General features: G+C 33.4%; 1 protein-coding gene across 2 annotated transcripts; it reads right to left on the bottom strand.

Annotated features, from left to right (window-relative positions):
• Window positions 1–12,303: 12,303 nt before the first annotated feature.
• Window positions 12,304–14,722, bottom strand: LOC113690498 (uncharacterized). Of its 2 annotated transcripts, XM_072071786.1 has the most exons (8): window positions 14,481–14,722; window positions 14,301–14,371; window positions 13,993–14,169; window positions 13,663–13,884; window positions 13,480–13,572; window positions 13,301–13,387; window positions 12,839–13,182; window positions 12,304–12,606 (listed from the first exon to the last, which is right to left on the bottom strand). In XM_072071786.1, exons 1-7 carry the CDS (start codon window positions 14,647–14,649, stop codon window positions 12,844–12,846), a joined length of 1,158 nt encoding a protein of 385 aa, XP_071927887.1. In that variant the 5' UTR covers window positions 14,650–14,722; the 3' UTR covers window positions 12,304–12,606; window positions 12,839–12,843. The 2 variants fall into 2 exon arrangements, with proteins under 2 accessions (XP_071927887.1, XP_071927896.1); XM_072071795.1 differs by lacking the exon at window positions 14,301–14,371 and having other exon boundaries at window positions 14,481–14,616.
• Between the last annotated feature and the right edge of the window lie 822 nt (window positions 14,723–15,544).

Genomic DNA, 15,544 nt, shown 5'->3' on the forward strand with positions numbered 1-15,544 from the left:
TTTGCATAGGACTTGTAGCAGAAAACACGACATTAGAATTTAATATATATAGCGAAGTAGGTGGTGCTGTCCATCGCTATGGACCAATGCAGAGTTGGGATAGTTGTGATGTATATAAGATTTTATCTGATCGGTCAATTTTTGGTGCCTTGAGAAATGCATGTGGATACGCCGTTAAAGTCTCAAAAATTATCGTTCAACCCCTGAATTGTACCACTTTCGTAAAAGTTAATTGTCAGCTATTCTGAACTTATTTTGAATTTTGAATAAATTAGTTTTAATAGAGAGCAAGAAACATCCTCATGCGTACAATATTTCTTGTGCTAGTGACATTTACATAGGGAATCTGGGAAATTCTTGACCTGCCACCCATGTTGTCTTTCTTGTATAAAGGCTTTGTTTTTTGGCATCTAAAATATTTACTTTGTCATATCATCGTACACATACCAATTTACAAGGATAATATATTTGATCCTCGGCCACCAACTCACGTAATCGTACTCCCTTCGTCTTATTAAAAATGTCATATTTTTTTATTTAAAGATATTCTAAAATATTTATCATGTTAAAACAGTCAAAACACTTTTTAATCTTTTTTTTTAATATAACTCTTCTTTCTAATCAAATGCATATTATCATTCAGATTTAAAATTTGAATTTGTGAAGGTAAAATTAGAAAGAAAAGCATAAACATCGCAATCAAATCATTATTTTTAAAGTTGTGCCCGATATCCAAAGTTGGAATAGTTGTGTTCACCAAAAGCCAATATTTTAGATTATTTTCATTGAAGATTGTTTGGAAAAGTTTTTATAATAATATTATAGTATTTTTTTGAAATGCAAGATATATGATACTTAAAATTGGTTGAAAATTAAAAAGATTTTAAAAAATGTGTTTATAATACAACATAAAGAAAATTTTCAAATAATTTACTATTCAAACGCACTAGTAAAAACCTTTTGGAGCGGTTGCTTCCTTGCCGCTATTTCAGAGAACAATGGCTATTTTTATAAATTACAATCTTCAAATTAGCTAACCTCTAATAGCTATTGATTGGATCGGGTTGGATTCTTCTCAATCGGTACTAGCACAACAAATGTCGACATTTAATAAGAAATCAACGTTGATCTTCTCCTTTTATCAATCTAATCAGAGGTAAAGAATTACAACCATGTCTGGAACTTGAGCTCAATGTTCTTACATCGTTCTTGATAGCCCTGCTGCATTATACGCAGCTGAAACAAGTAAAGTGCATAAACAATCAGAGAAAGAGGGCAGAATTTTCATTAGCAGCCCTCTCAATATGGCTCGAGATTTAAAAAAGTAGTGCATAAACAAGAATATTTTTGAAATAAATATAATGTTTTAGCTTTCCTCGAGTATCTACCCTACTGCCTGATAGATACCAAAGAAAATTGGTCGGAAGGGCATGCTAGGTGCATTAGTTTTTTTTTTTTTTTTGGGAAAAGAAAAGTTTAAGTGTTTACATTTGAGGTCGTCATCGTGGGATGGGACATTTCTCGGGACAAGTATCTTTTTCTATTTTTTCATCGGGACAAGTATCTATTCTTACTAATTGAGCTTACACGAGCTGGTTGCTAAGAACATTAATTAATGAAAGAGAATGTAAACTTAAGTTGCTGTCCCAAAAAAAGTAAAGTAAAAGAAGGCATGGGTAAAAGAAGGCATGCTCTCGGAGTTTCAATATTATGATCAAGCATATTATAATTTTAAATTTGTAAACTTAAGTTGCTCTCGGAGTCATGTTCTGATGTATTTGCTGTCATTCGTGCAAATACCAGAATGAAATTATTCCTTTTATAAAAAAATAAAAAAGGAAGGCATGGGTATTAGTTTGTGAGGCAATGTAAATAATTTGATTGTGTACATTTATGAATACATATTTTATAAAATCAATACATATGTCCTTTACGATGAATAGTTTAAACATAACCTCTCATTATTATTTAATCAAAGGCTGCCCGTTTCCCTACTGTTCCTAACAACTTAAAAAAATAGAATGAAGGAAGAAGCACGGCTCTTCGGATTTTAAAATTGACTTAAGTTATGGCCCCAAAAAATAAAATAAAAGAAGTCATGTTTATTAATTGGGATAATTTCAAATACCTCCCCTGAGGTTTCTGACAGTCTCACTCTCTTCTCTTGTAGTTTCAAAAATATCACAAACCTCCCCTGTCAGAATTTAGGTCTCATTTCTTACATCATCATGGCAAAAAAGACTTAAATACCCTCACAAGTCAGCTAATATTTCATGATTATCGGGACAAATACATTCCAACTCACGTAATTACTTTTTTTTTACGCTATATTTAATCTCCCTTTTACATCTATACATAGTCAAATAACTAACACCTAACATGATATACATTTTTTTAACACCTAATCATTCCAAATTTATGCGTACCATTACACTACCTTTTATAAATATACACAGTCAAGTAACTAACATCTAACATAATGTATATATTTGTAAACTGATTGTACCTTATAGATCACCCCTTGTAAGGTGTTTATAGGCAAATTAGTATTAGTCATATAGATAAAATTACATACCCATTGCAACTTGTAAGGAGATGCACAAGTGGGTCAAAGCACCAATAACCATTCCAAATGTATACATACCGTTGCACTATGCATATTGCAAATGCATATTGCTGCGATGACTAATTGCAATATGCATGTGAACAAATAACTACATGTTCAACAATTTCTATGCATCGTACTTGGTCGATAACATGGTGTATATTTTTTCAACCAAATTGTACATTCACTAAGTATTTATATACATGCTACTTATTGAAGTAAACTACCTCTCTACTAAATATTTAATACACTCTCATAAGCACTAATAGTTGATTTAATATGCAATTGGAACAAATAACAATCTAGTAAAGGTTTTTGATATAATATTATTGATGAATAAAATATTGTATATGAAATTATCCCTTTTTCTAATTTATTTTTTATTTTTATTAGTTTTCATTATTTCACTAATATAACTTGTACACTTACCACAGGGGCATTTATGGAAACAAAATTTCCTTTCTTTCTTGAAAACACTTTTTATGTTCACTTTTGATATCATGGGCTGATTTTGTTACAAAATCCTAAATCTCAGTGGAGGTTTGTGATATTTTTGAAACCACAAGGAAGGAAAGTGAGACTGTCAGAAACCTCAGTGGAGGTTTTTGAAATTATCCCCTATTAATTTGTGGTCAGTATGTAAATAGTTTTATGTAACGAATCTTCTGTCTCACTTCTTGTGCCACTTTCTGTTCCTTTTTTATTGTATTACTATTTTTTTCATAAATATCATATTTTAGTTCATTTTTATTTTATATGGATCCAATAACTATTAATTGAGTAATAACCAAAAATAACAGTTTCAAAAAATCAATATATAATAAAAAATTTTAAAAAATACATCAAAAAATTCATAAAAATCTCATTTTTTTATGCATTTTGATCTTTTAAGTTTGTTAAATTTTGTATATTACTCGATTAATAGTTATTGGATCTTAAGGAAATAAAAAAAAAACTAAAATATGATATTTATAAAGAAAAAATAATAATATAATAAAAAGTGAGACAGAAGATCCATTACGATAATTTGATTGTGTACATGTATCAATACAAATTTTAAAACATTAGCACTTCTGTCCTTATAACGAGTCAATTAACCATAAGCTCTTTTTATTAATTAATCATAGGTTGGCTGTCTTTCTCCCTACTATTCCCAACAACTCAAAAAATAAAAAGACGGAAAGACATTCATAATAGAAAAATTAAAGGACGACTCATGACGGTGATTAAATAATTGTGATTGTAAAGTACAACTCATGATGGGCATGGTTCAGTTTTAAATTGAAGTGATGAGATTGATTTTGGGAAAAAAAATTTTAAAAGAAGGACAAAATTTGTTGTGCATGTATGTAATTTTAGTGTCTAAATTTATTATTTATTTTTTAAATATTTATATTGTTATGATAGTATACACATCGCCGGGTGTAATTGATACGGACAATTGCACAAGTTCCATATCTGGGAAGATGTATAACTTCATTTTTTTTGGGAAAGGAGGGGGGAGGGTTAGTATTTCATGATTAAGCTTCCATAACCTTTGATGAACCATCAATGCACATGATCTTGAGAACAGCTAGGTTGTGCAAAATTAGTTTGGCAAAATGGCAGCCAAAAAACAAAAAACAGCCAAAAATGACAACCAAAAGGGTCAATGTCAGTCACTCTTCCTTAATTTTGGGTGACAAATACCTTGCGGTCTTTCGATTATTTATGGAGAAGATAAATCAATTCCTACCAACCCCACCCCTCCCCCTACAGTCCCCCACCAAAAAATAAATAAATAAAGGACAGAATAAACTCTTTTGTCTCGTCATGAATGAGCCAAATCTGACACAAAGTCTTTAATGTTTACATCTGAACTTCCCCCTTCTTCAAAATCCTGTCATGCCAAGATTCGGGGCGGGAACGGTCATCAAATTGACCATTCTCGAGCGGTCTCCTCACAAGTACGTCAGAAGCTTTTAGCAGACCCCCAAAATGACGTCGTTTTATTAAGTGAGAAGGAAAAAAAATAGAAGAAGTGGTGATCATAATGGACCCGTTACGGAACGTCAGCACCATTAATAAGCAAAGTCCCGCCCAAAATGAAAGGTTGAAAATGAAGAGCCCCACTTAGACTCCCTCCCAAATGAAGCAGCTGCTGAAATTCACAACTGTCAAAAAATAGGGCAAGATACGAGAGGAGAAAATAATAGAGAAAAATAGGAGATTGGCAACATACGTGCGACATTGCGAAAATCTGTGAACTGCGGCATTGTTGAAGAAAAATCACAGCAAGGAGAAGCAAGAAGTGGTGGCAGAAAGACAAATTTTTTGTGATTAGGATTTATTAAAAGAAGAAGAAAGGTAAATCCAAGTTACAAAGTGAAAGATCGTGGAATCCGGAGTAGTGAACGACCATAAATCAGTCAGGTAAAACATGAGGAAGCCTAGGATGATATAGTAATGTGTGTAATTTGACAAAAAAGTGGAAGGACCTTACTTGTGGATGTTTTTGGTGTACACTATGATGATTGCATAGAGGGATATCATGTGAGAACGATTTTGTGTATAGTAATTGATATGTGCAGCGTGATAGGAGTATTATGTGTTAGTCTTTGAGCATCGAAATAGGAGAGTGGTAAAGGAGGGGGAAATCTTGCGGCACAACTGCTTGAGAAAATGTGTGCATGGGTTTAGGAGTTTCGTAGGTGTAAAAAATTACTATGTACTAAGTAGATAGTACAACGTGTTGAGTGTATCATATACTGTGAAACCAAATAGTCAGAAGATAATTCAGTGAAGGATAGCTCATATAACACGTTGGCTAAAAATTATGTTACATGGAAAAAAAAGTGACATGGAGAAAAAATGTTACGGTGTATTAAAGTGTAAAGCATTAAAATAACAAAGTCAAAACATGGTGTATGTAGTACATAGTATAAGGAAAAGGACTAGAAAATAACAAAGGCCAGAGGCGAAGGACATATTATATGGTATTATGAAAGTGTTACCTCCCTATATGTGACTTGAAGCCCATTTGAAAAATAGGACCATAAAAGATTGTATGAAATTTGATGATAGAAGAGTTGGCAGTAATATAAATACGTTAGGCAGAATAACAGATTGTTGTGTGTGTCATACTCAGCGTGCAAAAAATGTTACAAGCTTTGTTAGTTTATGGGCCACGAAATAATGTTGGATAGGTCTTACATGCAGTGGATGAATAGGTACAGAACAGAAATAGAATAGAAATGTTAGTCTGAAATTGATATGTTGTATTTGGGACTTCATTGGTGTATGTCTAGTAAATGAGTTCATGTGCATGAATACAATATTGGATAAATCTTACATGTTGTGGATTAACAGACACAGAGAAGAAACAGAGTAGAAATGTTAGTGTAAAATTGATATGTCGTATTTGGATTTTCATTAGTGTATGTTTATTGTATTAGTTCATGTGCATGAACACAATGTTGGATAAGTCTTACATGTTATTGGATAAGTCTTGTATATTGTGGACTAATAGGTACAGGATAGAAACAGAATAGAATTGTTAGTTTGAAATTGGGATGTCGTCTTTAGGACTGCATTGATGTATGTTTATTGTATTAGTTCGTGTGCATGAATACAGTGTTGGATAGGTGTTACATGTTGTAGATTAACAAGCACAAAGAAGAAACAGAATAGAAATATTAGTGTGTAATTAGTATATTGTATTTGAGACTTCGTTGGTGTATGTTTATTGTATTCGTTGTTATGCATAAACACAATATTGAATAACTGTTACATGTTGTGGATTAATAGGAACAGGATAGAAACATAATAGAAATGTTAGTTAGAAATTGGGATGTCGTATTTGGGTCTTCATTGGTGTATGTTTATTGTATTAGCTCGTGTGTATGAACACAGTGTTGAATAAGTGTTACATGTTATGGTTTAACAGGTACAGAGAAGAAACAGAGTACAAAAGTATTGTACTTAGTTGTGCGTGTCATATTTACTACTACATTGATGTATGTTTATTGATTTAGTTGCATAAAGATAGGCAAGTTTATTGTATAGAACTCTATGAGAGTAGGTTTTAATTTGACAATGTGTGGTAGAAGGAATAACAAATTGTGAAGTTTGGCATAGTCAGTATGGAAAAATGGTTACGAATCTTGCTAGTTATTATAGGTGCACATCATGTTGGATAATTATTACACGTAGTGATTCAGTAGTGACAGTAGTAGATGTGTTCTGTAAAATGCTGAACTTACTTTGAAATTGTTCCACGGGTTTGTTACTTCATTCGTATTGTTGAATAGGGTGATAAATAAAGCAGAAAGTGATTGTATCGAACTTGATAGGTAGGAGAATAGATTATGATATGACTAAATGAGGCATAATTAACCAGAAACTTTGGAATTGTGGCAAACAAATTGTGAAAAGAAAGATTACTAGTATAGTAATTATTGTGGTTGGATATCATGTTTGATAGTTGTTACACATAGTAGGTCAGAAGTGACAGTAATAGAACTAGTCTATAAAATTACATCAAGATACTATAAATTTGGTTGCCCCCTATTTCTACTGCATTAATATTATACAATAGCATAATAAATAGAAGAAGAAGTTGATCCCAAGTAGAACCTGATAGGTAGGACAACAAATTATGATTAGTGGTAGTTGGAATAAATGACAAACTGTGAAGAATGATCTATTCAGTGTGAAAAAAAATGTTACAAGTTGTACTATAACTAGTATGACTAATATTTCATACTCATATATTATGCTTAGCAGTACTTAATCATATATTATGCCTATGGTTGGAAATGAAATTTTGGAACTGAAGTGCAATTTATTTGTAAAAAACATTAGTTTACATGGCAGGAACGCGAACAAATAGCACACTTCAAGAAGCAAACAGAGAAGAACTCGCTGAAACAATTAGTGGTACAAAACACAGGACACCACCCAATTCATTGAATAGGTAAGTGGCCAATGCTTGTGTATAGTCGTGGCAGGTTAGATTTGTCATCACTATAATGCATTACAATATTGATTATGCAGGGGCCGGATGGGAAGGAAAAGAACTAATAAATGGAATGATTGTTTAGATAGAGAGGAAGAAATGTAAATAGCGGGAACAAGCGAGGTCGCAAAACCAGTCCCACCATTGAATCCATGGATGAAGTTCTAGTAAGATCATTGAATTTGAGGAAAAAATAATGCTACTAAATAACATAAATAACTTTAGAGTTTTGAATGTGATCAGGAAAAAGTATCAACGCATGGTTTCGGCGAAGGGTGTTAAGGTGGCAGAGGTATGCTGTCCTAGCAAAATAACACTGCAATCATTGAACTGATGGGCTGGCTAAGGAAAAAATAGTGAAACGAGCAATTGTTTTGTGTTTAGTTTAACGTGTCTTTTGACTTTGTTTATTCAATGCAGTACAATGACATTACCCGGGCAGCATATAATAAGTTGAGTGAGGAAGAATTAAGGAAGCGAAAGGAGGAGTATTTGAAAAAGAAAGAAGTGTACGAGAAAGAAATGGAACGTCTTGGAAAGCCGATAGGGCGAAAAGCACGGGTACAGATTAAGATAAATACACGTCATGATTCATCAAACACTTAATGAAATTGTATATTTTTCTAATGCATATATCTAAAAATGGTGTAGAATCAGAAGTACACTATCCTTTGCTCGCCAAAGCAAATGCCAAACTTAGTTTCACGAATCGATGAAACAAAGAAGTAGCAGATTAGAGACATAGGGTTTGGAGAGCTGCTAGACTTACAGTGTCATTGGATTCCTAATAGCATAGCTACCTGGCTAGTCGACAACTTTAATCCGACATTGAGCAGTTTGAATTTACATGGAGATGGTGTGTTGCCTTTAACATCAAAGGACATTAGTTTAATCCTGGGGATCCCAAACGAAGGTTCCCTTCCAGTTGAAGACACTGATACAACTGAGGTTGGGGGAACCGGACCAAGTCGCAGGGCATACAAATAGAAAGAGCTATCGAATGAGTTGGTAGCCATGAATGCAGGGGAAGAATTCATACAACTATTTGTTGCATTTTCTTGTGGATGTCTACTGGCTCCAAGCGCTAGAGCCAAGCACAAAATAAGGCTTTGAACCTGTACGCAATTGGTTGATGGGGTAGCGACATTTAACTGGGTTGAGTATGTCAGGATCGTACTATTCAATAAGGTGCTAGAGGTGCAAAAGAAAAATGAAAAGCAGCACCAATACATTGGCAGTTGCATCTTCGTTCTGCTGGTAAAATTAGGTACTTGTAGTCATGATTGAAGTTTGCTTTAATGGTTAGATAATGCACTAGAGATTAATCACTTTTGTGTGTATGTACACTACTGTCTGCATTTCCATGTTCTGTTGAATTCAGTATGAGGGATTGATTAGATTATACCCAAATGAATGTTTCTACAATGATGTTCATGTGGGGTCAAGTTTATCTGTAATTGAATTAATTGCTCTATTGTATTGCAGATTCATTATTTTGACCGGGTGCAAATACTGAAGCATAAAGTACCTAGAACTATACCAAGAGCAAAGGCATGGACAGATACTCTGATCTCTGAAAGCGATGCATTGGAGATTAAGAATCTTGGGGCTTATGGAAAAGGAAAGCTAGTAACATGTTATTTATTGTTTAACTCATATCATATAAAAAGTATTGGTGTATGTATTACATGGCTTTATTGGTTTAATTTGAGCTTAAAGGTTGGATCACATGATGCGGAAGAGAATGAATATGGTGCGTGGCGTACTGAACTACCCCCTGATTTGGTAGGGATGATGATGGACAGCGGGCATGCTGATATCTGTGTAAGTAGGCATGTTTCATGGTTAACGAAATTTATTGATTGGATTGACGTAATTACTGCATATTATTGTCAACGTTATGGATCAAAGTATCCCTATGAGCTTGTAACTACATACAGTTACATCTTAATATATGAAACCAATCCTAATATTACATTGAACAAATAAGTTATCTTGAATTAAGTCAATTGTATGTAAAAATAAATGTAGTGATCTTTTGGATAATCATGTTATAAATAAATTAAAATTCAACCAAAACTGTGACCATTTTATTTATTGTCATAGAACTTGCAGTTATAGAACCTATGCCAGTAGTACAAATGTTAAATTAAGAACTTTCACTTAGATGTAGTGCTATTATATATCCCTATATTATATTCCATTCTTGAGAGCATGTGACTTATTTATGGATTGGTAATGTAATCATGTAACTGCAGGCTGAGCTAAATGAGCTGTATAACATTACTGTTAGTAGCCAATGAAGAATATTAAAGATTGCAGAAGTGCTCTCTTTTCATCCGAGAGCAAAAGCTTCCACTTTTAGGCCTGTAGCATTGGACAAAGGAAAAAAATCTATACAGGAAGATTATACAATGCATAAGATTCCTGATACTGAAGAAGAGATGGAATTTCAATCTGCTGAAGAAGGGGGCAACGATGAGGATAATGATGCTGATGAAATTGATGCGAAAGAATCTAAAGAAGACGAGCATAATGCAGCGCAGTATGAAGAAGACGATGCAAATACGAGGACAAATATCGAAATCAGAGAACTCCTAGAGCTGAATGAAGATGTAATGGACATGGAGAATCCACTTTATACCTCATCAGTCATGCCCGATAACATCAGTCAGGGATTACAACAAGGGGCTACCATGACAACAACTAAGCAAGGAAGCATTATACAACTTCAAGAGTAGGAGCAATATAAGTCAAATGTCACAGAACCTGTCGAAGAAAGTCAATCTACGGTGCAACCACCTTCAATTGCAGGTGCATCAACGTCACATCTGCATAAGCCACAAACACCATGTAGGTTGCGGTCATATGGTCAAAAAAGAAAAGGTTAATACTGTAGTATTATTCATAAGGTTCTAATTCAAATAACATGACTGTAAAAGTTAGACACATACATTAACTGTATCTATACCATAATGATGCTACCTATATGGGTCTGAATTATTGCTAGTTATGATTGAAAAATTGTAGGCTTACTGTCATAACACACCAATGTTAGCTGCATAAACCACGACCTAGACAAACTGAATTGAGAATAATAATTAAGTGTGACTTTATTCAAATTACATCCAGATAAGCCTAATGTCATGTGATGTTATTGGGACAAATTCAAGATGTTTGAAAAACTATTAGTTACAGTGTGTTTGAAAACTATTACAAAATAGTTAGTGGGAAGTTACAGTGTATTTGAATACTGTTACAAAATAGCTATTTGGGAAGTTACAGTTTTTTTTAAAACTGTTACGAAACTGTTTGAAGACATTTAGTTACAGTATTTTTGAAAACTGTTACAAAATAGTTATTGGGAAGTTACATTGGGTTTGAAGACTATTACAAAATAGTTATTGGGAAGTTACAGTGTGCTTGAAAATTAATACAAAAATGTTTAAAGACTGTTAATTACAGTGTATTTGAATAGTGTTACAAAATAGTTATTGGGAAGTTACAGTGTGTTTGAAAATTAATAGTGGTGTTTGAAGACTGTTAGTTACAGTGTATTTGAAAATTGTTACAAATTGGTTAAAATTTGTTACACAACGATAGATATGTTTGCATATGAAATGCATGTTCTTTGCTTTTTAGGAGGTCTTGACATTGAGATAAAGCACAAATCTACACTTGCAACAAAGAAGAACACCGTTCTGCAGTCAGCCGAGTACATTCTACCAGCACATGTGATAGTAAACTTTTATGATAAAAATGTTGCTGCATATGCATGACACCCGGACAAAAATTTGAAGTAAATTTCTTGACAAAAATATTAATTCAATAATGTGATCCATTCTCAACAATACCGGGCATGTGGTTCATTGTAAGATGGCACAGGAAAACAGTATGAAAATGGATGAGAATTGACTTCATATACATTACATGTCTGCTTTTTGAAGTACGAGTATTAATTATTAGTAAATCGTTAAATTGTGTCCCGGATCTGATAGGGACATACTTATTCAAATATTTCAATTCTCGTTAACACGGCTTGACTTGAAGACACTAGATAATGGCATGCATGTGTCGAATTGGATCAATAGTTTATTACGTTTATTGCAATTGTTTGATTATCAATTTATTGATTGGATTAGTGATAGGTAACACTACAAAAAAAAATATTTCTAGTGACAACAATCTTTGTCAAGAAAAGTTGCGTATATCGTCGGGAAAAGTTTTCGTGACGCTAATGTCGTCAGAGAAGATTGGTCACCTATACGCCGTCGGCAAAAGGTTTTCCTGACAACTAGTGGAATTCTCGTCAGGAAAAGTTCCATTTTCTGTGACGTGTCATCAAGAAAGGTAATCGTGACGATTCGGTCATCAGGAAAAGACCTCATATTCTTGACGAACCTTTGTCAGGAAAGACCCTGAACTTTGTCACTAATTTTTCGATTGTCAAGAAAAGTCATGCATTGAAACTTGCTGGACGTACTTTAATGACAATTCAATGTTATTTTTCCTGACGACAGCTGCATCACTATAATATATTAGTTTCTAATTTCACCATTTAGCATTTTTAAGCCTAGCAATTTTAGTGACAACAAAGTAATAATATCATCTACTAAAACACTCCACCCAATCAAAATATAAAAGTATGCAAGCAAAATATCAACCAAAACTTCACAAATTTCATTAGTAGGCAACCATAATATGTCAAACCACAAAAGTTAACCATGTCAAACATTGACATATCATTACATTTCATGATTTGAAACCAATATAAATATTGCTATTTCTCCCTAGATAACTGCCATATACCTAACATGTGCTAAAATCAAAAGATGGACTTCAATTCCATGGTCAACAACATACTAGAGATGGATGATATCAAAATAGAGGAATTCTTCAGTATGAGCTAAAAGCAGTCCAAAAGCCAAAAGCAGTCCATAATGTTGAGTTTATCCCAAACTCAAAAGCCAAAAGCCAAAAGCAGTCCCAAACGTTCATCCCAAACCTGTACAATAAAACCAAGAAAAATCTGAAATCAGAGAAACAATAGAATGGCATGGAAAAGATGTATTTTTGTTATGATGCATGGATGATCACTACAAATTGCTTAAGGACCACCTAATCATGAGGACAAGCAATACAAGAATAATTACTATGCTGAAGTAACCAAGTTGTTCCACAATAGTAAGTAACTGCACATAAATATATTTGTTTCGAATAAAGATCTACAAACTCACCATTACTAGGAAGAACCTCCACACTGCTTCTGTTTCCAAATGAGGAATTCTTGCAGCATTTCCTGTATCCCTTGCTGGCTTTGTACAAGATTTTGGATTTGGGTATCTTGTGCTTGAATTCGCTCCTCATAGCATTGAATCTTCTCCTTGCACTGTTTTAGTTCTTCAAATAGTGCTCTATTAGCTGAAGATTCGGGTTTGCGAGAAGATTGGGGTGGTATGACCCCCATACCCAACCCTTTGGCACGACCAGCCCTCTTTCCTAGGACATTTTCCATAATTTTAACTTCATTGACAATTTCTCCATTCTCGATGCATTGCCTTCTCTCTTCTTTTAACTCATCCTGTACATATTAGATTCACATAACTCAAAGAGTCATTAAATGTATAATATATATGTAAATGTCCTGTTACTAATAAAAAACAAAGTTACTAGAATCAGCCGACTATAGTGAAAATTACATCGAGAGATTTTGCAGCATTATTCACAAATTGGCCATCCTTTTTTATGTGAGCAGCAGTCCAGGCATCAATTGCACTTGGTGGAACCTATTTTATAGCATAAAAGATCACGAGTTAGCTCTAGTTTTCTTCCTAGTATAAATATAAGCCAAAATGGAAATAAAAAATCAGTAATATACCATCTCTTGTGCTCGAACATGATTTGATTTTGAACCGCCAGTGTGCGGATAGGGTAACATGGCACGGTTCTTTGTATTGGCTTCTGATTTTTTCTATTAAATACCAAAAAGATAGTTAGACAAAACATAAAAGGCAACAAAAGAATTAAGATCATGCAAGTAAACAAAACTAGAACCAATCACCTTGAATATAGGATCTTTGAACCAATCACACATACTTTTCCACTCATCTTGCTCAATCCAGTCATAAGGACATGAGGTAAGTGGATCTTTTCCAGTTGCCTTCAACATCTTATAATCTATGTGCATAGTATTCCTCCACTGCCTATAGCTATTCTGAAGCATGTCATCCACATACTTTTCCACATTAGGATCAGTTTCCCAATCTTTGAAGTCAAACCATCCCTATAAATTACCATTAAGAAATAGATCATTTTTAGAATTGGTCAAGTCAGCAAAATAAATATTAACACACTAAATGTCATTATAAAAGACAACGGTGTAATCTGGTACCATCAAGCCACCATATAGGTTCTGTTTTTTCTCATTTGGTATGTCATCATATGTGCGTATGTCCTTCAGTGAAGAGAGGTGCCTTACAACATAACCTATACCACTAGCAAGTTGAGCAGCATACTTGATTGGTTTGCAACATCCTTCAGGAAAGACAATTTCCAATGGCTTGCCTCCCTAATATTAACAAATGAAGCATCATTCAGGTATACCCCAATTGAAATTCTAGGAAACTGATTATAAAAAAAAAATCTTGAATAGACAGTAATATTATATATGTACACATCTTAGTACTGAATGGCATTTACATTAGCTCGTATCATCTTCTCGATAACTTTTCCCGTGGTTGGGCCCCTGCCTTTTTTTTGCTTTCTTTGTTCTGAGAACAAATGTTAAACATTCTAGTTGATGCTTATTATGAATTATCACAAAAAGGATGCATACATTGAATGGTAATAAGTAAATCATTATTCAGCATTTTCACTTACCATTCGCCAATGCTTGAGTAGGATTACTATTATTTGAATTAATCTGGATATCATCACCTGTGGTAGCTGATTGATGCTCCAAAGTTGAGTTTGAAGTTGGTGGTTGTTCAGATTGCAAGTTGGTATTGGGTGGGCAGTTTCTCTTCAACCGTTTCCCGGAAGGTGCCATCTGCAATAACAAAGTATATGATAAAAAAGGAGTCAAATTAGTAAAATTTTGATGTCAAATTATAAACAGAGATCAAAATTTAAGTTATACCAAAAACTTAACAAAGAGTTAAAACCATGAAAAAGATATCAATTTGATCAATATTGGGTAAAACCACAAAGAGTAACACTTTCTTCTCCAATGCCAAAAACCTTTTCACTTGGCACTTCTATGCTATTTCTTAAGCACTATCTAAATCTATATCCATGTCAATGGTTTCATCACTATCAGAAGATTCAATAAGCATGCCATCTTCTTTAAAAACATTGTCTTCTAGCTATAAAAAGATAAATGAGGCAAAAAGACATAGAATTATTCACAATTTACCTACTTTTTATGGCTTAGTTATGAATTCCAAGCTACTTAGATTATTCACTGATTACATCAAATGCGATACTACTCAATAAAACTGAAAACACATTAGATTATTCACTGATTACACCAAATGGTATACTACTCAATAAAACTAAAAACACATTCCTGATTGTACTATTCTCCTATTGTTTAATTGTATATGCTCTTGTATAGTATATAGAAAACATTAAACATCATAACCCATAACTTGATTTACACAAATAAGGATGTAAACCATAACATAATTTGCAAGAAACTAGCAGTCATGATAAACACTTTTCATTCTTTATGGTAAGCTACCAAATAACCACATACCTCAAATTATGCAATCTTTTCTCTGGTTGATCTTTATCTTCTCTATCAAGGTAGTGAGAATGCAAGTCTGTTCTGCTGAATATGAAGAAATGCGAAATTAGATATTTCTCTGCTAAGGTAGACTGAAAACTATTTTATTGTGAACAGGATTGACTTTGGATAAGGATCCACATTAAATCATCAAGAT

The sequence above is a fragment of the Coffea arabica genome, chromosome 1e (genome assembly GCF_036785885.1).
Source record: "Coffea arabica cultivar ET-39 chromosome 1e, Coffea Arabica ET-39 HiFi, whole genome shotgun sequence".
NCBI lineage: Eukaryota > Viridiplantae > Streptophyta > Magnoliopsida > Gentianales > Rubiaceae > Coffea > Coffea arabica.